Here is a 24,145-nt window from a genome sequence, read left to right as displayed (position 1 = left end):
GAATAATAAAAGGAAACACATAATCGATCGAATATTCAAAAATAACACATAAGGTTTTTCGAAAATTTGGACACACATAATAATAAGTCGTGTCATTCATATGCAAGATTTAAAAATACAACAAAATACTTAGTCAAAAGCCCACTTACCGTAGTTGAAGGTTGATTCGAAATCACCAACTTTGGCGCGAACTTGCTTCTCGGACTTTTGGCAGCACTTCGGCGTAACTCCTACAATTACTGTCTTCGCTTTGGCAGAACTTCGACGTGATTCTTTTTAATAACTGCACTGCACGAAATCCCTTCCTTTTCTCCTTGCTTGCTTGACCGAAATTTGAGAGAGTAAGGGGGAAGGGGAAAGCCGAAACCTTGCTTGGTTTTTGAAGCACCTTTCCATCAATTTTGGGGTAGTATTTATAGGCCACACTTTGCCCCTTGGCATACCATTTGGTCGACCACTTGGTCTCCAAGAAATGGATTAATTGTGATCATTAAGGTGGTCAAAGACTAGTAAATTCTCAAGCTCCATATCAAGCACCAAAAGCCATCTCTTGCATCATTATTGTGTCTTGATCTCTTAGCTCATCCCTTAGCTTTTCCATGGATTTCTTCAAAGGTTATTTCTTGCACCATTATCTTGTCCAAAACTTTAGCTTATCTTTTAGCTCCATTTGTGGTCTTGTTAGGACAAGCTTGGTTGAGCTTCTTCGAGCTGGAAGATTGCATCCTCGAGCTGAGGTTTTACTCTTCCCGTGAAAACTCTTCGATGATTGCCATTACTTGTAGCTTGGACTCCGGTTGAGCTAATCCTCGAGCTTTGAAGTTGCTTCCTCGAGTTAAATTAATCCTCGAGCTTTGAAGTTGCTTCCTCGAGTTAAATTTAATGAAAATCCTAGTTAACATTCAAGTTATCTATTTGGAATGAAAATTTCCGAGCTTAGTTTGAGTTAAACTTCAAGTTCGTATTACTTACTTGATTTGCTTTGGTCGAAATTTCCGGGTTCTCACATCCCTCCCTCCTTATTGAAAGTTTCGTCCTCGAAACTTGCATTAGCTTGATCATTAAAATAGATGAGGGTATTGCGACCGCATCTTCTCTTCAAGTTCCCACGTTGCCTCTCTTTCGGTATGATTTGACCATTGTACCTTGACATAGGGAATGGTCCGGTGTCGCAATACTTGGTCTCTAGTGTCCACTATTCGGATAGGGACTTCTTCATATTTGAGTTCCTCATTCAGATTACCTTCAATCATCAGTGGCGCAACTTTAAGTACGTGGTTCGGGTCTGGGACATATTTTCGTAGTTGTGAGATGTGGAAAACATTATGTATTCTGGACATCTCAGGTGGTAAAGCCAGTCGATAAGCTAAAGTTCCCACCTTCTCCAGTATTTCAAACGGTCCCACATATCTTGGGTTCAACTTACCGGATTTGCTGAACCGAACTACTCCTTTCATAGGAGAGACTTTGACGTAAGCTTTTTCACCAATCTCTAATTCGAATGGTCTTCTTTTCAAATCTGCCCAGCTTTTCTGTCTATCCTGGGCTGCCTTGAGTCTCTCCTTGATTATGGCTACTTTATCAATAGTTATTTGAATGAGCTCTGGCCCAGTGATAGCTTTTTCTCCGACTTCATCCCAGTATAAGGGCGATCTACATTTTCGACCATACAGTGCCTCGTACGGAGCCATTTCGATGCTACTGTGGTAGCTATTGTTGTAGGCAAATTCTATTAACGGTAACTGCTCACTCCAATTTCCTTGAAAATCCAATGCACATGCTCTCAACATGTCTTCAAGGGTCTGGATTGTCCTCTCAGTTTGGCCATCAGTCTGAGGATGATAGGCTGTGCTGAGTGTAACTTTGGTTCCCATGGCCTTTTGAAAACTTTTCCAAAATCTTGACACGAATCTTGGATCTCTATCGGACAATATACTTGCCGGTACCCCATGCAGTCTTACTATATTATCCATATACAGAGTAGCTAACTTATCCAAGTTATAATTCATCCGTACTGGCAAGAAATGGGCAGACTTGGTTAATCTGTCAATGATTACCCAGATTCCGTCATGACCCTGCCTTGATTTTGGTAACCCGACTACAAAGTCCATGGAGATATTATCCCACTTCCACTCGGGTATTTCTAATGGCTGCAGAAGCCCTCCAGGTCGCTGATGTTCTGCCTTGACTTGTTGACAGACTAAACACTTTGCAACAAAACCCGCTACGTCTTTCTTCATCCCGTTCCACCAGTAGTTGTTTTTCAAATCCCTGTACATTTTGGTGCTTCCCGGGTGCACTGAAAATCTTGATTTATGTGCTTCGGCCATCACCTCTTCTCGAATTCCATCGATGTTTGGCACATATAATCGCCCTTTCATCCAAAGGATACCATCTTTATCAATTTGAAATTCTGGAATCTTTCCTTCCTGAATTTGTTCCTTTATTTTGAAGATGTTGGTATCTTGACTTTGTTTTAGTTTGACAGTCTCTTGGAGACTTGGTTGCACTGATAATGACGATAAGCACACTTTTCCAGGGTTCCTCCGACTCAATGCATCTGCCACTTTATTTGCTTTTCCCGGATGATAGCTGATTACCAAATCGTAATCTTTGAGAAGCTCCATCCACCTTCTTTGCCTCATGTTTAGTTCCTTCTGAGTGAAAATGTACTTAAGGCTCTGGTGATCAGTAAAAACTTCGCATTTTACTCCATAGAGATAGTGCCTCCAGATTTTAAGCGCGAATACGACTGCGGCTAGTTCCAAATCATGAGTGGGGTAATTCTGTTCGTAGGGTTTCAATTGTCGTGAGGCATACGCAATTACCTGACCCTCTTGCATAAGCACACACCCTAACCCTCCCTTTGAAGCATCACTGTATATGGTAAAATTCTTACCATCCTCGGGAAGAATTAGTACTGGTGTGGATGAGAGTTTTGTCTTCAGGGTTTCAAAACTCTTTTCACAAGCTTCATTCCAATTGAATTTCGAATTTTTCTGAGTAAGTTTAGTGAGTGGGATGGCTATTGACGAAAATCCTTCTACAAATTTTCTATAATAGCCTGCTAATCCCAGAAAACTCCTTATCTCTGTCACTGTTTTAGGTTGAGGCCAATCTTTAATTGCCTCTACTTTCTTAGGGTCTACTGACACCCCTTGTTCTGAGATTATATGACCTAGGAACGCCACACTTTTCAGCCAGAATTCACACTTCTTGAATTTGGCATAGAGTTCTTTCTCTCGTAATGTTTGCAAAGTAAGACGCAGATGCTCACTATGTTCCTCCTCACTTGGTGAGTACACCAAGATGTCATCTATGAACACTACCACGAACTTATCGAGATACGGTTTGAATACTCGGTTCATAAGATCCATGAATGCTGCAGGAGCATTGGTTAGACCAAACGGCATTACCGTGAATTCGTAGTGCCCATACCTTGTCCTAAAAGCAGTCTTAGGGATATCTTCTGCTTTGACTTTTAACTGATGGTAACCTGATCTGAGATCAAGTTTTGAGAAAACTTTAGCTCCTTTTAGCTGATCGAAAAGATCATCTATTCTCGGGAGTGGGTACTTATTCTTTACGGTGATCTTGTTTAGCTCCCGGTAGTCGATACATAGTCTCATGCTTCCGTCCTTTTTCTTTACAAAAAGCACTGGGGCTCCCCAAGGAGATGCACTAGGACGAATCTGCTTCTTGTCCAGCAATTCTTGGAGTTGCTCCTTTAATTCCTTCAATTCAGCTGGAGCCATGCGGTATGGTGCCTTAGAGATTGGTGCAGCACCAGGGACCAAGTTGATTTCAAATTCTACTTCTCTATCGGGTATCTCTCCTGGTAAGTCTTCGGGAAAAACGTCTGGAAATTCTTGAACAATTGGAATATCTTCCAACTTTGGAACTTCTTCCTCTTTGGCTTCAGTAATTACTGCCAGATAAATTTCTTCTCCTCCCTTCATGGCCTTCCAGGCTTGCGAGGCAGATAGCAGAGATTTTCTTTCTTTGGATTTCCCTTGATATACGACCTCCCTCTTTGCTGGAGTTTGAAGTCTAATTTCTTTCTTCTGACAGTCTACTATGGCATGGTTTTTAGCTAACCAGTCCATTCCAAGAATGATGTCAAACTCCACCATATTGAGTTGAATCAATTCTACTTCAAAAATTTGTTTGCCGATACAAATTTTACAGTTTCGATGTACTTTGTGAGTTTCGATTATTTTACTAGCCGGTGTTGCTACTCTTAACGGTTCACTAAGAATATCATGCTCAAGTTTAAGCTTCTTAGCATATCTTCTAGACACAAACGAATGTGTGGCACCACAATCAAACAAAGCATACGCAGGCATTTTATTGAGTAAGATGGTACCTGCCACAACTTCGTTGCTATTATCGGCTTCCTCCTGGGTTATGGCATAAACCCGAGCATTTGTCTTGTTTTCATGTTGTTTGTTGTGCCCTGGCCCTTTGTCCTTGTTGTCTGGACAGTCTTTAATTCTATGGCCCACCTTCCCACACTTGAAACAAGCGCCTGTCTTCCGATAACATTCCCCAGTATGCTTTTGTCGACATGTATCACACCATTTTCCCTCGGTGCTACCAGTACTGCCAGAACTTCCTTTGAAAAATCCTCCGGAATAGTTTGGTTTCTTGAACTTGAGATTATTCTGTGTGGATTGGTTGTTCATCGGCCTCTTATTCTTGTTTTCTTCTTCCCGTCGCTTGATATCGGTTTCTGCGCTCATTGCCGCGCCCATCAAGTCCGCAAAGCTACTTGGTTTGTACACCGCCAGTGCCGACTGAATTCGACTGTTGAGTCCCTTCTTGAAACGGTGCATTTTTAACGTTTCGTCTGACATGACTGTCGGAACGTAAGTTCCCAAATCGTTGAATTTTGACGTGTACTCCATTACCGTCATATCTGGTGACTGTCTGAAATTTTCAAACTCATTCAGCTTTTGTAGACGAAACTCGGCCGGGTAGTATTGTTTTAAGAATTCCCTCTTGAAAATTGGCCACGTGATATCTTCTACCTCTGCTAAAGGTAGCGACACAGTTTCCCACCATTTCCTAGCTCGTTCCTCCAAAAATGGGGTTACAACTTCTACTTTTAACTCTTCCGGTATTTCTAGCAAATGTAGTTGTGTCTCCACGTTCTTGAGCCAGTTGTGACTGACTTCAGGGTCTGGGTTCCCATCAAAAGTTGGGACTCGATTCCTCCTCAAAGATTCGTAGTGATACTTGATTCCACGAGGTTGAGGTTCTTGAGGTGGTTGGATGGCATTGGCCAGTGGATTCACAAATCCTTGTAATGTTGCAGCGACGATAGTTGCTATTGCCATCATATCCTCTTGACTAAGGTTCACTCGGGGTGGTGGCGGTGGTGGTGGATTATCGTTTTGGTTGGCGTCTCGAGCGTTACGGTTGTTTCGGGGTGGTCTGCCTGCCATCTCCTATAAACACGTATTTTCTTTATTAATTTGTTTGCCACACAATTTAATCAAAGAAATAATTTCATTAATATTGAAAAGGATTTGCATACAATCAACTAAATCAAATATTCCTCGATACAATCAAAATTTATTCTAAAGTTCTTTTCTCCCTATTCATCTACTATTTCACCGTCTCCTACTGCCTCGTTAATTTCTTCTTCTTCCATTGGGTTTTCTTCCATTTGCTCCATAAGTTCTTCCATGTTGACCATCTCATTTTGTAGATGCTCGATGTAATTCTGCAGTTGCGTGTTGTGGTGATCAAGGTTGTTCACTTGGTCTTGCAGCTCTTGGATTGTTGATTGGCTTACTTTCTCATCGATTTCTTGTTCTCCAATCTTTTCCTCAAGACGATGTTGAATACTGAGAAGGCCATCACTTCGGATTTGGAGCGTAAGAATCCTATCTTGCGCCTTCTTCAGTTCTTGTTTGGTGATCTCATGCTGTCGTTCCGACTCTAGATGATAAGCAGCGTATCGTCTGACATCATCGCGTAATTTCTTTTCCTCAACTCTGGCTTCCCGAAGGTCTTCCCCTATACATATATTATTTCCATCCAATTGGTAGTTATCTTTCTCGAGCTTATCATTTTTTTCTTTTAGTGACTTAATTTCTGACTCCTTTTCTCGAAGTTGACTCTGAAGTTCATTTATAACGTTTTGGAGGTCCATGTTGTTCCTATAAAGATAAAAAACATTTTATAGATAAGATACTTATCAAATTTTCTTAATCATGCAATAATATAAGTTGATAGCAAGTTTCAAAATAAGTTGGTACACATAATATTTTTCTCGGTTACAATTTATTCAGATACTTTAATATAATGCTAATCTAGTCGAATAACTCTCCGCTGTCGCTGTCGCTGTCGTCCACAATTACTTCCATAGGTGCCACTTCCTCCTCTGCCATGTTTTCTATCACAAGATGTAAATAGTTGTTCTGATCCTGCAGTCCGTCCATAGTGGCGTGGATCCTTGAGATGTAGCGCTCTTGCTTTGCAATAACCTGGTCCTGACGCTGACGAGCCTGAGCAGCGTGATCCTTCTCTATCTCTATCCTCTCGAGTAGATCCATGTTGAGTGCCACCAAGCGCGCAAAACGAGTTGCATTAGTCGGTGTCTGCATCATTTGGCTCTCCGCCACGTCCAAGTGATGTGTGAGTCGCTGCACGTCCGACTCCAGCATAATCCTGTTCTCAGTAAGCTCTTGCTTTTCCAATTTCTCCTTGGCGAGTTGCACCTTCAACGTTGCAATTTCCCTTTTTTGATTGTCTATGGTGAGCTTACGCAAGCGTAGGGCAGCCTGGGCACGAGTACGGGGAGCATCCATTTCCTAGAATAAATGGAGGTAAAATATCAGATTCTCATCAAAGATAGAAAGGCACAAATACTAAAGTTTTCGTGGAAATTTGGACGCTGAATATTTTCGGAACAATTGAAGGGATAGATTTTTGGAAATTGTTCGAAAATTTTAGGGAACAGATGAAGGGATTGGGATGCACTAGGCTTTTGCCAAAATTTGACTTTGTCAAATTTTGTCTGTCAAAATCCCAGCGGGATTATGAACCTGGTAGCTCTGATACCACTTAAATGTCACGCCCCGAGTCCGAAGCGTCGGTGACATCCGGCATTGTTCACAATTAAATTGAAAACAATAAAGCCTCGTATCAATCAAACCAGTCTTTTTCATAAATGAAATATTGTCTTACAATGACAAAGGAATAAAATACATCAGAATTTTCGAAATGAAACAAAAGGAAAGATAGACGTTCTTTGAATTGTTGATTTCAGCAGTCGATCACCATCCCCAGAATGTCTCTTGCTCCTCCTCATTAACTCGTTCCTCAGTTTTATCTGAAATTTGTAAGGGGTGAGTGTTTTGGGAAAACACTCAGCAAGTGGGGGTCGATCGATTCCAAAGATACATATAGAACTTAATTATTTAAAACATTTCTTTAACATACTTTCAAAACTAATTTCCTTAACTTGGCAAAACGGAAACGAATCGATTAAGAGACAGAACTTATCAAATGATTAAGAGCAAAACAGAAGCAATACATATCCTTTCAATTCGGAACAGAACATATCAGAACAAACAGAACACTGTTACTCATCTCATTTCCATGGTCAAATTGTCCCCAATATGTTAGTCCTCTAAGGGGTGAGGCCAGAACATGGTTTTATACCCACCAATGGGGGCCGAACAGAACATGGTTTTATACCCACCAATGGGGGCCGAACAGAACATGGTTTTATACCCACCAATGGGGGCCGAACAGAACTACAATTCTCGTTCCATTTCAAATTGACTCGTAACAGTGCAAACAGAATTCAGACTTTTCCAGACGGAATTTATCGGAGTTTCAGATTTTCAAAGTTGAACAGAACTTAACAGAATTGCAGATAGACACAGCGGAATCAAAGAATTCGAATAATAAAAGGAAACACATAATCGATCGAATATTCAAAAATAACACATAAGGTTTTTCGAAAATTTGGACACACATAATAATAAGTCGTGTCATTCATATGCAAGATTTAAAAATACAACAAAATACTTAGTCAAAAGCCCACTTACCGTAGTTGAAGGTTGATTCGAAATCACCAACTTTGGCGCGAACTTGCTTCTCGGACTTTTGGCAGCACTTCGGCGTAACTCCTACAATTACTGTCTTCGCTTTGGCAGAACTTCGACGTGATTCTTTTTAATAACTGCACTGCACGAAATCCCTTCCTTTTCTCCTTGCTTGCTTGACCGAAATTTGAGAGAGTAAGGGGGAAGGGGAAAGCCGAAACCTTGCTTGGTTTTTGAAGCACCTTTCCATCAATTTTGGGGTAGTATTTATAGGCCACACTTTGCCCCTTGGCATACCATTTGGTCGACCACTTGGTCTCCAAGAAATGGATTAATTGTGATCATTAAGGTGGTCAAAGACTAGTAAATTCTCAAGCTCCATATCAAGCACCAAAAGCCATCTCTTGCATCATTATTGTGTCTTGATCTCTTAGCTCATCCCTTAGCTTTTCCATGGATTTCTTCAAAGGTTATTTCTTGCACCATTATCTTGTCCAAAACTTTAGCTTATCTTTTAGCTCCATTTGTGGTCTTGTTAGGACAAGCTTGGTTGAGCTTCTTCGAGCTGGAAGATTGCATCCTCGAGCTGAGGTTTTACTCTTCCCGTGAAAACTCTTCGATGATTGCCATTACTTGTAGCTTGGACTCCGGTTGAGCTAATCCTCGAGCTTTGAAGTTGCTTCCTCGAGTTAAATTAATCCTCGAGCTTTGAAGTTGCTTCCTCGAGTTAAATTTAATGAAAATCCTAGTTAACATTCAAGTTATCTATTTGGAATGAAAATTTCCGAGCTTAGTTTGAGTTAAACTTCAAGTTCGTATTACTTACTTGATTTGCTTTGGTCGAAATTTCCGGGTTCTCACAGTATTGGTTTTGATTATGAATTGAGGGACATGTTATCTGGTGATGTGGTATTGACGGGGATACTGAGTTTGTACCGTTATGCTGATGATTTGAATTAAATCCAGATTAATCAGTTTCAGTGTTGAATTGAGATTGGAATATTGATATTAGTATTCTCGATATGTCGTTTTAGACAGTCTTGAGTTCAGAACTAAGATTGCTTCAGACCGAGACTACAAACGGAAGGTATAAGTCCATGTGGTATTGGGAGATCGAGTTGAGTCGGTTTAGACTTGAGTTTCCCTAAATCACATACTTTACTTTATTGCATTGATATTTGCATTGATTGGACTGATGTACTTGTTTTTTTGAATTATAGATAGCAGGTATCAGACGAGTAATCTTGTGACAGAAGTGCCTGATAGTGGCGGGATCGCCACGGGCACATTGCACGATGTCACAAGATAGTATAGAAATCTTGTAGACGGAAGTGCCTGATAGTGGCGGGATCGCCACGGGCACATTGCACGATGTCTCAAGATAGGATATTAGCGATAAAGCTACAGTCTATGACGGTTAGGTCAGGACACCGGATGTTTGGTTATATCGAGTAAATAGAATTGAAATTTCTTCTATTACAGAATTCGATATAGGAACACCATATTTGGTTATATCGAGTAAATAGAATCACTGTTCCTTCTATTACGGAATTCGATATAGGAACACCACATCTGGAAACCGGGATCCCTAGACTAGGATTGAGTCTAGTCTGAACTGTAGAGTTACGAGCATGGTCGACAGTCTGTGATTGATTATGTTTCAGATTTTGATAAATATTGATGTTACCTGTTACATGCTTTATATTCGTTTATATGATTGCATGTTTCGTTGATTTATACTGGGATTATATTCTCACCGGAATTATCCGGCTGTTGTCTTGTTTGTATCTATACATGACAACATGTGGGACAGGATCAGGGTCCACGAGATGAGGAGAGGTCGTGATAGAGTGGAGATTTCGGACTTGGATGTATATAGGGTTCTGACACTTGTTATTTAGATGTTGAACCTTAGTTTTACTGATTTGTAGACAGTACAGGACTTGTACTTTCTTTTATACTGAGTTGTATATTAGTTGATTTCACTACGTTCTGCATTTTAAAAAAAAAATTAGACCCTGTTTTATAATTGATTAATTAGTCCCAATGATGATTAAGAACTTGATTAGCGTCCGAGTCCCCACATGATACGTATATGTATTTGTTATCATGTTTCAGGCATGTTGAGTCTTTAGACTCACTAGGTGTGAATGATGCAGGTGAGCATGATGTTGTGGAGACTGGACACGCCGAAGACGAGTGGGCGGAGCTGGATGTGCGCACGTTAACCCGAGGACCATACTCTTTCCACACATTATATAATTATGAGTTAGGAGAGAAACATTGTTTATTTTATACATTTCATATGTTGATGTTTTAACAGGATTTTGTACGTCATTTTTTAGTTCTTTGAAATCAGTAGTTTAGGAATTTGTAGAGGTTAAATTATTTAATTGCAATTATTTTATTTATTAGCTGAATGATCTTTTTAAATGTATGTGTTTGAGTAATTTTCGAAAATAACTTTCAAAAAAAAATAGTAGTAGTATTTTAGTAGCAGATTTTATAGTTCATTTTGGACAAAAAAAGATAGAAGATTAAACTGTTGGTGCACAAACTGATGAAGCTGGACCATCGGGAACAAAATATGATAGAGTGTGTGTGTGTGTGTGAGTGTGTGTGTTTATATACCAATATTATTATTTTGTAACATTCATGAATATGTTGGATGGAAAGTTAAAGTATGGTTTGACGAATTAAATTCATGAGACAAATTTGTGAGCTTGATAAATATAAACTTTAATTAATTAGGTAGTAGAGTTGGAATTATTCTCTCATAGAATAAACGACTTATCATACTTGATGGAACGTTATTAAAATTAGGTAGTAGAGTTCGAATTTTTCTATCATTATCATACTTGATGGAACGTAACCCACGCCCTGCATGATGTGATGGGGGAGTAGAATGAGTTTTGCTAATTTGTTCCGTTCCAAATAATATTTAATTTAATACCATTAATTTGTGATTCGATAATAAAGTTGACTAGACAGCATCTACTGTTAAAATTTTAGGGAAAATTGCTATTACTATTTTTTTTTTAACTTATTAATCTGTTCTTTTTATTTAACAAATAAATAAAATTTATTGTAATAATCGTGAGACAGTCTCACAAGAAACTTACTCTCCAAAATTAACAAAAATATATATTTGACAGTCTCACAAGAAACTTACTCTCCAAAATTAACAAAAATATATTTGATATTATGATTTTACAAATGGTGTTGATAAAATGTATTTTATTGAGAGAATAAGTTGTTTTCATAAAATATATTTAATATTTTTGTAACAGTCATTTTCTAACTCGTCATTTTTGTTTTTGATATAATAACTTAAATTATTTTATTCAAAATAATTTTTTAGATGAGTTTATAAAATTATTTTGAAAGCATTTCATTAGTCTTTTTTAAAAAAGAAAACTTATATAAAATATTACATATTTTTAAAATAAATTCATCAAGACGCTTCCGCAACAAAAACCATGCAATTTGACGATTTGGACCTCTTTTGATAATAAAAGTATATAGAACGTATTTGTCGAACAAAAGACAAATTTCTTATAATTATTTAATTGTTTTCCTAGTAATTGTCTTTGATTGGACAGATAACATACTCGTCATTTTCGAAGCATTCATAGTTATTTCACTCTCGTCTTTCTCATGATTTGTATACTTTTCAAATTGTAAAATATATTTCATTGGCAGTATAAAAGTATTCCCTTTTTAAAATATAAAATAATAAATATATATCTTAATTTTTTATTCAGTGAGAACTAACCTCCTTTAAATTTTGCATTAAATACGTGGAACTCTCTCTGGCCCTGTAAATATTCAATTTATTTATCATGTTCATTAATTAATTTGGTCCAATCGAATTAATGGCAAGTTAATTACTGCCACCCCATACTCAACCCACGAAATTCAATTGCAATCTTTTTTCCACATTTTCATATATTATCCCCATATATATATATATATATATATAGACAAAAACTTATGTGAGACGGTCTCATAAATCGTATTTTATGAGATAGATCTCTTATTTGAGTTATATGCAAAAATATTACTTTTTATGCTAAGAGTATTATTTTTTTATTGTGAATATCGGTAGGGATTAACCCGTCTTACATATAAAGATTCGTGAGACCGTCTCACAAGAGACCTACTCATATATATATAAATATTTGAATAGATAATATAACTTTCCAATCATTTGATTTTAAATTCTTTAACTTCTTGGATGAACGAATTCGAAATTCAAGTGTAAAGTTAATAGTTCAAATAATAATTATGGTGGATTTTAAATACACCTAAAATGAGATATTGTTGTTTAAAAATTACTTGAATCCAATTTACATCAACTTGATCATAACCTTACGTCTTGGTGTGAAGAAATGAACCATTAGTTGATTGATCATCTTCGTTTCATCTCACGTTCGGCTCAAATTCTATTCTATATATATTGATTTATGACCTCATACACCATCAACACAATTTTTCAATTTTCAATCATACCAGTACAAGCAATCGTGATCGCCAAATCATTTTAGTAGAAAGTTTAAATTAATTCCGCAATCCAGGTGTAATTTTTTTAATTCCTAACTGCTTATTGTGTGCACGCTACAGTCCATCTGATGCATGCATGTTTTGTATGGATCGATATAATAATATTTACATATCATATTATCAAATTTTTGTTTTCTTTCCTGGTCAAAAATAATATAAAAAAAAATATTCCTTCGTTCTTATTTTTTTTCTCCGGACTCTCGAGAATTTTTCAGAAATTAATGCAATTATATGAATCTATATAAACAGTAACCCATACCATGCAGATTGTCCTCCGTCACTTGCTAACTGTACAAAAATTTTCTTTTTGACAGTTTATGATGATAGTGCAAGCATCCGTTAGATTTAACAGAAGCTTGCTGGCAAATTGAGCTGCTTCATCTTTGATAAATTCTTGGCTGGTAATTGATTGAATCTATACATGTATGTAATGCATAATAATTATTTTATTCCGCGTGAAAATGTGTTGATTATGGAAGGGTCGATCCATTATTTCTGCAGATTTTTCTCTTGTTTTTTTTTCCTTTTTGGTTATTGCAACACCTTTCTTGATTCAGAAAGTATATTTCCTGCGTGTTGTTTGATTTCCATCGCGGGATAATAAGAAAAAAGGGGATAATAAAAATAAAGAAAAAGAGAAGGAATTCGAGGAAATTAGAGTAGAACGTGATGCACGGGAATCTGCAAAAAGTCTAAAAGTTCCGGCCTTTTGGTGTCCCCCTGTTGTTCAATTATTAATGGAAAATGTGAATTTCTAAGGATAAAATCTGTGTTGTTGAATGGAAACATCCATTCTTGTATGTGTGTGTGTGTATATATGTATTTACATAAGTTTAGAATACTGCTGTTTAATTCTCATTAAATGTTCTTGATTGTAATTCGAGAATCATCCATTCATGTACTAAGTTGCTGGCATGGGAACAGCAGGTCACATTTGATTCTTGTATTTGATTAACAAAACATCCATTCTTGGAGGATCCGAGATTGTGCAGTTTCCAAAATGGGCCTTTTGGATCTCTTCATTGCCTCGTCGATTCCTGTTCTGAAAGTGCTTTTGGTGACTGGACTGGGATCATATCTTGCTTCAGACAGTATCAACATTCTTGGAGATGATGCAAGGAAGCATATGAATAATGTAGGCATTTGATCCTCGTCTTGAATGTTTTGAACTCGGACTTCATTTGGCTCCCTATTATGCTACTTACGTTCATGAAACATTATGCACAGGATTCTTCGAAATAATTTCAGTGTCTTTTGTGGACAGGTTGTGTTCTATGTATTCAATCCGGCACTCGTCTGCAGCAACTTAGCCAAATCGATAACATATGAAAGCATGGTTAAGATGTAAGCTGCAATCTTGCTCTATCCTTTTACTTTCATGCTGTATCGATTTCAAGTACAAGTCTAGCTGATTTTGCAGGTGGTTCATGCCTTTTAATATCCTTCTCACATTCATCGTGGGTTCGGTCCTCGGATGGGTGGTCATTCAAGTTACAAGAGCTCCTATGCATCTCCGAGGACTTGTTATAGGTTGTTGTGCTGCAGGTACTTATAATAACCTTTAAATAAACAGTCGCCCCAGCCCGCGTAAACTTTTCTGTAGTCAAGTTTACCTTTGTGTATGATCCCCCTAAGTTGATTCCCTGGCTAAGCCACAGTATAAATATGCACCAGTTGTAGTAACATTATGAAGTTATTAGTTTTCTTTTTTCCAGCCAAAGATGCTTCCTCCGTTGTCCGTTCAATGATACACACATTAATGGTTACTATATAACAAAAAGGATCCAGCTACATTGTTCATTCAGTCAGGAAGCATCTTTTAAAAATGTGTATCAAATGGATTATAGTTTTCATGTGACTTAAAATATCGGCTCTAGAGGTTATCTGACAAGGGCGAAAAGAAGAAGAAACCAATTAAGGCTCGCATTCTGTTATATCGAACAATTTATCTGGAACCTAACGTGTTCACTATATTCGTGTGAACAGGGAACCTGGGGAACCTGTTTCTCATCATAGTTCCAGCAGTTTGTAAAGAGCAGGGAAGCCCATTTGGAAATCCTGATGTTTGCCATACATATGGAATGGCTTATGCTTCTCTTTCGATGGCTGTAAGTTTAAGCTAACAATGCTAGCTTGTTAGGAAACATGACTAATCAATCGAATTTGACCATAGGTTAACAATGATTCTTAAATGTCATATATTCTGTGAAGTTAGTTTTGAAATTGAATTATGTTTCTTCTTACTCTTCTTCCGGTTTAGATTGGAGCAATTTATCTGTGGTCTTATGTGTACAACATCGTTCGAGTATCATCAAGTAAGAGCTTGATGGAAGTTGAAATAAGTAACTCTCCAAAATCAAGCTCGTCGCCATCCGGAAAGACTTGGACCGAACCTTTACTTTCGTCAGATGAAACTGGATTGACTCTTCCACGAGATCGATTTGATAATAATACGCCTCTGGTAATTGTTCACTTTTTCTTTGAAGCTTCATAACTTCATAGGGAACATATATTAATGCCGTTAAAATCATGGAAAATGTTGAAATTTTATGTTCAGTGTTAGTATCAACCATGTTCATTCAGTGTTACTGTACATGCAACATTAAACAAGAATGACCGACCGACGAATGTAATTCCAAATTGTACCATTAGGGCTAGACATGCAGCCTAGGCAGGCAGCTGCTTGCGATCGTTTTGTATTTGCAAGAGAAGCAAATAGTCCTAAACAACTGGCATTCCCTGTTTGGAAAGAAAAGTTACAAAAGACTTAAACTATTAAGCTTTTGATATCTGACGCAATTGCAGGTAGGTGTTTCAGATAAAATAAAGCATCACTTAGAAAAGCTCTTTAAAAAGATGAAACTCAAAAGGTTGCTCGCTCCATCAACAATTGGTGCAGTATGTTTCTTTCTTTCCTTGATATGCATTATGGAACTCGTTTGTATGCAACTTAATTGTGTGATAACATTTGTCAGCTAATTTTGTGCAGATTGTTGGATTTATTGTTGGACTTGTACCACAAATCAGACACTTGCTGATTGGTGATACGGCTTCTCTCCGTGTATTCCAAGATACTGCTCTTTTGCTGGGGTATAGAAGCTGTGTGCTATATACATGATGACCTTCCATAAGCTTATGAAGCTGAATACATATACTCTTTGGTCCTAAAATGCAGGGATGGAGCCATTCCAGCTGTTACACTGATCATGGGAGGAAACCTTTTAAAGGGTACGTCACATGTATGCGAATGATCATTGAATCTAGTCGATCATTTCTTGATCCTGTCCGGAAGTTTTCTTTGCTGAAGGCTTACTTATGGTTCTTCTGTCAGGCATAAAAGGGTCAGGAATTGAGAAATCAGTTATTTTCGGCATTATTGTCGTTCGATATGTTGCAATGCCTCTGATAGGCATTGGTGTTGTCAAAGGGGCAGTTCGGTTTGATTTAGTGCATGACGATCTATTGTATCAGTTCGCTCTCTTGCTGCAGTTTGCACTCCCTCCTGCAATGAACATAGGTACATCAAATCTTGAAGCATTCCCTTTCCCCATTTCGTTGTGGTGTATAACTAAAGTTACAGCTTCCCTATGCCCACGGGAACACACAAACAATACATTACACAATAGACAATATTGAAAACCTCATTATCTATCTTAAATTTACAAAAACAATTGACTCGAATAGTTAAAAGAGTTACTTGATTATCTATTTACACGGCCTCAGGTACCATAACCCAGTTATTTGGGGCTGGAGAGACAGAATGCTCGGTCATTATGTTGTGGTGTTATCTGCTGGCTTCGGTTGCGTTAACATTTTGGTCGACGTTCTTCTTGTGGCTTCTGCTTCAATAAGTTGTGCCTCGTCTGTTTGGGTTTACATGCAATGTTCTGTCACTGGACCATCGGTAGTTGGCGCATGATGGAATAGTAAATGGCCAGAATGGCACAAGCGACAACCAAATGAAGAAGCATTTGGGTGATTTTGTCAGCCAACAACCTATGATAATGAAATAATAAGCATTTTTTGTAGGAGCTCGAGTATTGATTAGTGCGTTGGCATTTTGATGTAGAATTTTAGCAGGAATTCTAATATGGCAGCGGTACAAATATCTTGCAGAAATTAGTAAATTTTCATGTCGTGTGTTGAGACCAATGCATGTTCAGATTTAGTACTAAATGCACCAAAGCTATAACTCGAGTTGGTTTCCACTGAAATATTAGAAATAATTCCTCAAAACATTTCTGCTTATTTTTGTGAAAGGCTGGAGGAGATACGCATCGCCCCCACTACCGTGCTTACAATTTACACAGACCATTACTTTGAGATAATGAGACTACAAATCTCAAAATCAATAAGAACTACAGCATTATTAAAGCTTTCTAGTTTTTTTTTTTTAACAAAAACTTTCGGATAATTTAATTTTCAGATTAAATTGTTAAAAACCAAAAAAATCAAATTTAAAATTTTATGTATCAAAAGTTCAATTTAAAATATTATTTTAGAAATCCGGAGCAGAAGTGAAGTAGGGACAGAAAAGAAGGATTTCGGTGTAAATGTACAGCACAATTGAGAACTAGCCTGAAGCAGAACAAGTTCTTAAGATATCTTCAAACGAATAGAAAAACTAGTTCTTGACATGTTAAAAGGGGACTAACTTTCCCATTAGCCGCAAAGCAATTCCTCACTTTATTTTTCAATCTTACATACAGCAGTAGAAGAAACTGAAACATAAAATCAAAACTGTGTTTGTTACCCTCGTCTAATACGTCTATACCTGCATAAAATTTTCACTGAGATGAAAAAGAAAACGAGAAGGGGAATGAAGGAGAGGTGGTGTTTCGGCAGCAGGAGAAATATCTCAACAGTAAAAATCTTTAGAAGGGAGTAGTCCCACTTGAAGGAGAGGACATCACAGAAAGAATGTCAGTCACAGAAGCCATTGCACTCAAAGCAGCTTTAAGAACATCTTGAGAACATCCTGGTTTCACAATCGAACGCACCTGGAAAAGTAGCATGAGAGGGGGAATCAAATTAAGTTCAAGAATCGATGATGAATTAAAAGGATTCAATTTGAACCCGATGACTATGCTGGGGAAACGCAGTACCTTGTCGAGGTATTCCTGCAATTTCTTGATGCGACCCATGTAATCCTGATCTTCAACACAAAGGCTTACGGCCTTTGCGTCAGCCCCAGGGCCGTCAAATTGAAGGGGTCCTGGGTTTCTATATACATCATCCATTAAAAACTTGGTTGAGTTTTGTCTAAACAACCTGGCAAGCACAACAAACAATGATAAACAGCAAAGCACCAGTAAGTTACCTGCCATAGAGTACAACGAACAAAAGTTGTTTGAAACTGAATAATGAAGACAAAATAGATATTTCAAAGAAATCATTTTTGAGTTATGGGTTAATCAAGCATGAAGCAAAGGGCCACCGAGGTATGACATACTCATAGGCCTTTCCCTTCAAATCAACAGTTGCAGGATGTAGAGCTGGTTTTCCAAGGGTTGAAGCCCCATGGCCACGGCCATAACGCTTAACAGTCATCATAGCCTGGAGATGGAAGTAAAAAACCAGGTGGAACTTAATTTATTGTTGGATAATCATTCACGCAGTTATGTGTGTATAGCTCAATGAAGAAATGGGAAACCTACGGTTATAGGAGCAGCACCGCACCGCCACTTGTTTACAGGATTTTTCAAATTTGTTACAGTGGCCATATAACCATTCAATCCAGATGCGAGTATTGATAGCAAATATGACCAAGCACCTGTAATAAAATTATTGTTAATTTCACTTTCTCAACTTTTTCGTTGAATAATTGGAAGAGAATGAGAGGTGAAACCAACAAAAAAGGAATCCTGTTTCTCTAGAATTAAACCAAAATTCTGCACTACTTGACAAATTTCAAGATTCAAAAGTAGGTAAATACACAAGCAATCATCATATCAGACAGGAAGGTGACATAATCCAAGAATTGCCCTGCTTTTGCGACTAACACCACTACCATTTGCATGACTTCGCTTTACATCCACCATTACAAAACATAAGGAAATAGTCAAATGTATTTTACGTAAAACTTACATAGGCATAGTCACAATCAAATTTTGATGGTAATGAACCTCGAGCTTGATAACCGAAGAAATGGCATATACCATTGAACTTCTTTCCCCTGTAAGTTCCTTCTTTCTGTACAGACACAAAAAGCATATAAAAATTAACTGCTAGTCTACTAGGCATGATATTTTGGAACAAAACAAACCCATTTTATCTACAAATAAGTGAAATAATAAATAATTCTATTACTTTCTAAGGCCGAAAAGGATTAATTAAAATTTAAGCATCAGAAAGCTTTCATATGGTAAACAATGGTTTTTGAGCAACAAGATATAAGTGAAGTGAGATGGAAATCCCATTTAATTTCCACACATCTACAAGAGACTATAAGAAAGATTTTTAGCCAGATAGTGTGGAATGGCATCAACAATTCATTCAGCCAAATCCTATTCATATAAGAATAACATAAGATCCCTGAGACAGTTCAGTATAGTTGAAAAGCAGGAGTAAACATTCTAAACAAGAAAATTAAGCTGTATACAAATGTACTAAATGTGAAAGAAAAAGACAACAGCCAACCAACATCACAGGGTTTGTTCATTAACATAAACAAATTCTACATTCATGTGTTTGAGGAATGTTTAATTCGGTGATGAAATTATAATAGCATGAAGAAATAATAAAAATATGTAGAGACAGATGCCCAAGGCTCTGAGAATTGATTCAGCAAATATTAGGAAATAAATCATAAAAAAAATGCTGAGACAATTTACCGATCGCTTGTTCATTTCTTCTTCAACCAGATGAGCCAGCAGCTTTTCTGTCTCGATCTATCAACGTAGGAGAACAATATTAACCAAAACAAAATTAAGATACCACTTTGGGAGATATAAAATGAGCAGATTCAATTCACCTGAGATAGTTGAGCAGAGTCATCTGATTCAGGATGAAGAAGAAGCTAACATGATATAAACTTCAATACAAGTAAGATAATGAAGAAATTAATAAGATGAAAAAATCAATCAAAAAAATTGCATGAAGAAGTACCTGTTTCCTTATAAAAGGTGGCAAGAATTCAAACAAGGCAGAAGCCCATGGTGACAGTTGAGCAGAAATATTATCAGCAGAGACACCTTGCTTGAGCAAACCATGAATTTCCTGGGAGGTAAAATATTTCAATGCAGATTCAAGAGAAAATATTCACACTTATCAAGTAAAACCAAACCATACACAACTTAAGCTCTCAACATTTCAAGGCACTTTCTATATGATAGGGTCATCAAGAGGAAAATCGAACATCTAGTTCATCTATATTATCTTCCTTAAGCAGGTAATTGGAATCAGGGAGTGAGTAGAAAAAAACTTGTCATAATAACAAGTCAAATAACTTTCCATACCTGCAATAGAGCATAAACCTCTGGGATGCTTTCTATTAGCCCCTCCGGCAACAGGATAACACCGTGGTATTTATCTGAAACAAGAACCAGTTAGCAGGCAATGGTGAACTGATAACATTAATGGCGCCTAATGTATAGTACCTTGTTCGCCCCTGGCTTGAACTGCATCACATATTTGTTTTGTAATATCAAAAAGTGTAAGCTTTGATGCAGCCACCTCTTCCCCAAGAATGACCTAAAAAGAATGATCAAAGCTCTATAATGTAAACAGAAAGAAATTTAAACTCATTGCTCTATCAAAATTTCAATCAACATGACACATAAATCAATACAAACCATATTGGGATCGGATTGGAGAGTGCATTCCAAGGCAACATGCGATGCTTTGCGCCCCATTAGCCGAATAAAATAATAATACTGCAAATAAACAGTGAGAACAATAAAAAGGAAAATAAGAAGCTAAAAAGTAAAATAAAAACATTTTTAATATCCTTGTAAGCAAACCGAGTGAAATATTCGAAGATTTTTTTTATAGGTAAAGAAAGAATATTCCATAGTCCTTCCTGATAGAAACCCAAAAAAAGAATGCAGGACATGAATTGAATCATTTACCTTCTCAGCAGAGAGGGCATCAGTGCAGACATTGCTTATCAGCTGTGAATTAACCTGTAACGTCAAAAGGTCATTCAAAATTTCTCTTCGAAGAAAAAAAATTCAAAGAAAGAGGTAACCAATATTATAGAGGTATAAAACTATCTAGCAAGATCACAGTCAATTAAGATAATGTAAAGGGATAACATGCCATGAGCAAAGGAGATTGAAGAAACACTTTTCAGCATACTATCAACTATACTTTAACGAATAGAAATATTTCAAAGATAGAGACAATCCATATTATCTAGGCATAAAACAATCCATCAGGATCACAGACAAATAATATAATGTAAAGGGAACACATGCCATGTGCAAAGGAGATTGAGCAAACACTTTTCAGCATACTATCAACACTTAACACCTCGTTAAATGGATAAATTGTTCAGATCTATGTATTTTGAGCATCTTCGAAACGATAAGAAAATGTTAAAACAATCATATATAACAAAATCCACAAGCTCACATTACCATCACATTGCTGAACACATCAACCTTCAGAGAGAATTGATCAGGTTAAGGTTAAGCTACAATAAAGTTGGGAAAGATAAATATAATACCTTACATATTGTATCAAAGCCCACATTTGTCTCAACAAATTGGTTTTTAAGATCTCCATTTAATGTGACAGGAACACCAACCACCTGAAGAATTTTATCACACTTATATCAGAACGGTTAAGAAAAATAAGAAAGCAGGTGAAAGGAACACAGTACAAGATTTATAGAAACATGATGCACCTAGACCACATTTGAAGAGATCTATGACCGTAGAAAAGTGGAAGTAACTAATTAGATAGTAAAACTGGACCAAGCAATTATTTTGATCAAACTATCAAGTGATATACCTTTGTGGGGCACTTTCTTTCTGCAAAAGTCTCGGCAAGTTGGGCAGCATCTGTGTTTGATGTCACTCCTTAGAAAGAAAAAAGGGCTCGTGTCAACAAACCTATAGTACTACATTCTGGATTATTATGGAACCTTAAGAGACAACAAATGAACACCTCCAATGATGGCAAGAGCATCCAACTTCAAAGTCGTGCATGCATTGAGTGCTGCATTGACTTGCTCAGTAGTTCTAATTTGATCTTTTGTTCGTCCCAGCAAGTCATAACCACCTTTGAAAGGTTAAAAAGAAAAAACAATGATGGTAATTTTATCCCGAGGAGAATATAATGCGAGTAGATATTTTTTGTTTATGACCCTCGCATACCCTGGTTTTTATAAGTTGCAAGAATATCATCGGTGACCTCTAAAGTTTTCTGTGCAAACAAACCTTCAGAACCACCTGGTAGAACACAAAAAAGGTTCCAACATGAATCAGCTAAAAAAACATATTGCATCATGAAACAAGAAGGAAACATAGAATAACTACTTAGGAAACATAGAATAACTACTTCGATGATTCGGCAGATCAGACAACAGAAAAAATCATTTTCCCGTCAAAAATAAGAAAATTTAAGCTGATAGAGATTAATACATGGTGGTGTCACAAAAAGTATGGAATTCCAGCCCTAAAAGATCTTAGATGGCGAGAAACATCAGTCTAAGGAAAGAAATGAAGCCCCTTACCTAAAAAACCAAGCAAAGTACTTTTGGGGTTGTGAACTTTTAGAGCATCAAGAAGACCCCAAATAATATTATGTCCTCCGGGTGACTGACGACCACAGAAAACCAGTCCAACTCTGAGAGAAGGTACGAAAGAATGGGCTCATGACAATTTTTTCTTAGCAGAAGCAGACAGATGATAACTTTGAATGAATCAAAACATGACAAGCACATGAAGAATAACATTATACAAAAGCACCGCCAATCCCAATGCAGTATACCTGGTAGCAGGATGATCAGTAATTACTTGAGCGTCAGGGACCTTAGCAGTTGCCCTCAAAAAGTGAGCTATAGGTTGACCGTAAGTGTGAGGAAATGACCTACTAATGGTGTGAGAGCCTGAGGGGTCCGCAGCTGTGGTTGCATCACCAAACTCTACACGGACTGTAGTTCCCTGTCCAAGTCACAATAAGATGATAGATGCTGAAAATTAGATAAAGAAATTGGAAAGGGTCTACAGATGAGAAAAGTGACAGGTGATATCTGCATAAGGGGATTCAGCTAAAAACGTACACGTAAGGATCAAAATTATATCTGAACTTTCTGCATGCAAATAAAACTGATACAGAAGAATTACTTCAAACTAAGACAGCCACTAGATGGCGCAGGTGGTTTACAAAGCAAAATTACTTTCTATGGGGATCTATGCTTAACACGTAATATGTAGATAGATGATTCATAGTACACTGTTCGCATATGATATGTCCAGATTAAACAGAAGCAAAGAATAAATTTCAGATAGACAACTTTGGATGTTTGCTTGTGATGTGTGTGTTTTGAAGGTTATAAACACGTCCACATAAATTTTTAGCCTAGGCGCAAAAACATACTACAGGCCAGACAGAATCAGCTCTAAGAAGGCAATAATTTAATCTCTGCACCTGAAGTTCCAGATTATCGAGTAAAATAGACCAGAGAGAAACTCGAAAGAAAAACGTTCTCCACCTGGGTTCTACAGAACAAAAAACCCAATCTTGGCCCAAGCATAAAGGCCGAAGATCCAAATAATCTGCATTTTAGTGACATGTGTACTTTTTAAACAAACAAAAAAATTTAATTCCCGGAACGATACTGTGCAAAATCAACGACAAGCATGGCATCAAAAGGCAGGAACAAAATAAAGATAAAACAATAGAGGCGATCCAACAATACATCTATTCTCTTCGACGTTACAATTCGTGGAAACACAGTAAAATTCGGACTAGATTCATTCCCCAGCGCATGCATAAAAATCTCCGCCAACTCCGAAATCAATCCTCCAAAAAAAAAAACAAACTTTTTTTGCAAAAATTCCAATTATTAAAAAAAACTGAAATGTAGCATTTGCAGTGCAAGAATCGGTGATACCTCAACCCAAAAAAATTAATTAATTCATTAAAAAAGCACGCAAGCACGCACACACAGCTAAAGATATAATTAAGACCTGAAGGCAGGGAGGTAGCTCGGGGCGATACTTAGATCGAAGCTTTTGCAGATCGGAGAGTTCTCTCTCGATTCCGAAATCTGAATCCATTTGCTCTCTTTCTTTCTTTCTTGCGTCGCAACATACACTCACCAAACCTACTGATAAAATTGGCACTACTATGTTATATGTATATACATATATACATGTGTATTATTTTATTTTATTTTATTTTATTTTATTCTATTAAGGAAAAAAACGAAGGGCCATAATACCAAGTACCATTTACCGTGTGTTTGGTAACCAGGATTTGAGAGAATTTCGTGGGATTTGGAATTAGATTTGGAATTGGATTTGGAAATTCAAGTATTTGAAATTCCATTTGGTGTTTGGTTTAAAATT

At 37.2% G+C, this 24,145-nt stretch overlaps 1 protein-coding gene and 1 pseudogene across 4 annotated transcripts; one reads left to right on the top strand and one right to left on the bottom strand.

Annotated features, from left to right (window-relative positions):
• Positions 1 to 12,909: 12,909 nt before the first annotated feature.
• LOC140820514 (protein PIN-LIKES 3-like) lies at positions 12,910 to 16,735 on the top strand. Of its 4 annotated transcripts, none has more exons than XM_073180801.1 (11): positions 12,910 to 13,027; positions 13,554 to 13,761; positions 13,891 to 13,970; positions 14,047 to 14,171; positions 14,613 to 14,734; positions 14,887 to 15,087; positions 15,432 to 15,524; positions 15,616 to 15,716; positions 15,802 to 15,854; positions 15,958 to 16,143; positions 16,350 to 16,735. In XM_073180801.1, the coding sequence occupies exons 2-11, from the start codon at positions 13,627 to 13,629 to the stop codon at positions 16,475 to 16,477; spliced, it is 1,224 nt and encodes a 407-aa protein (XP_073036902.1). In that variant the 5' UTR covers positions 12,910 to 13,027; positions 13,554 to 13,626; the 3' UTR covers positions 16,478 to 16,735. The 4 variants fall into 4 exon arrangements, with proteins under 4 accessions (XP_073036902.1, XP_073036898.1, XP_073036900.1 ...); XM_073180797.1 differs by having other exon boundaries at positions 12,935 to 13,372; XM_073180799.1 differs by having other exon boundaries at positions 12,935 to 13,372; positions 13,551 to 13,761.
• A 470-nt stretch (positions 16,736 to 17,205) lies between these two features.
• LOC140820515 (pyrophosphate--fructose 6-phosphate 1-phosphotransferase subunit alpha-like) lies at positions 17,206 to 23,916 on the bottom strand (annotated as a pseudogene).
• Positions 23,917 to 24,145: the final 229 nt, after the last annotated feature.

Source organism: Primulina eburnea, unplaced genomic scaffold, assembly GCF_022965805.1.
Source record: "Primulina eburnea isolate SZY01 unplaced genomic scaffold, ASM2296580v1 ctg1096_ERROPOS100000, whole genome shotgun sequence".
Lineage (NCBI taxonomy): Eukaryota > Viridiplantae > Streptophyta > Magnoliopsida > Lamiales > Gesneriaceae > Primulina > Primulina eburnea.
Note: the sequence above shows the minus strand (reverse complement) of the source record. Positions and strands in the feature narration are given on the sequence as shown.

Bases quoted from the DNA above. Each gene is read 5' to 3' on its own strand.
- LOC140820514 (XM_073180801.1), top strand. From the start codon at position 13,627: ATGGGCCTTTTGGATCTCTTCATTGCCTCGTCGATTCCTGTTCTGAAA. The intron at 13,762-13,890 runs GTAGGCATTTGA...TTTTGTGGACAG, and splicing joins CAAGGAAGCATATGAATAAT to GTTGTGTTCTATGTATTCAA. The intron at 15,525-15,615 runs GTATGTTTCTTT...AATTTTGTGCAG, and splicing joins CTCCATCAACAATTGGTGCA to ATTGTTGGATTTATTGTTGG.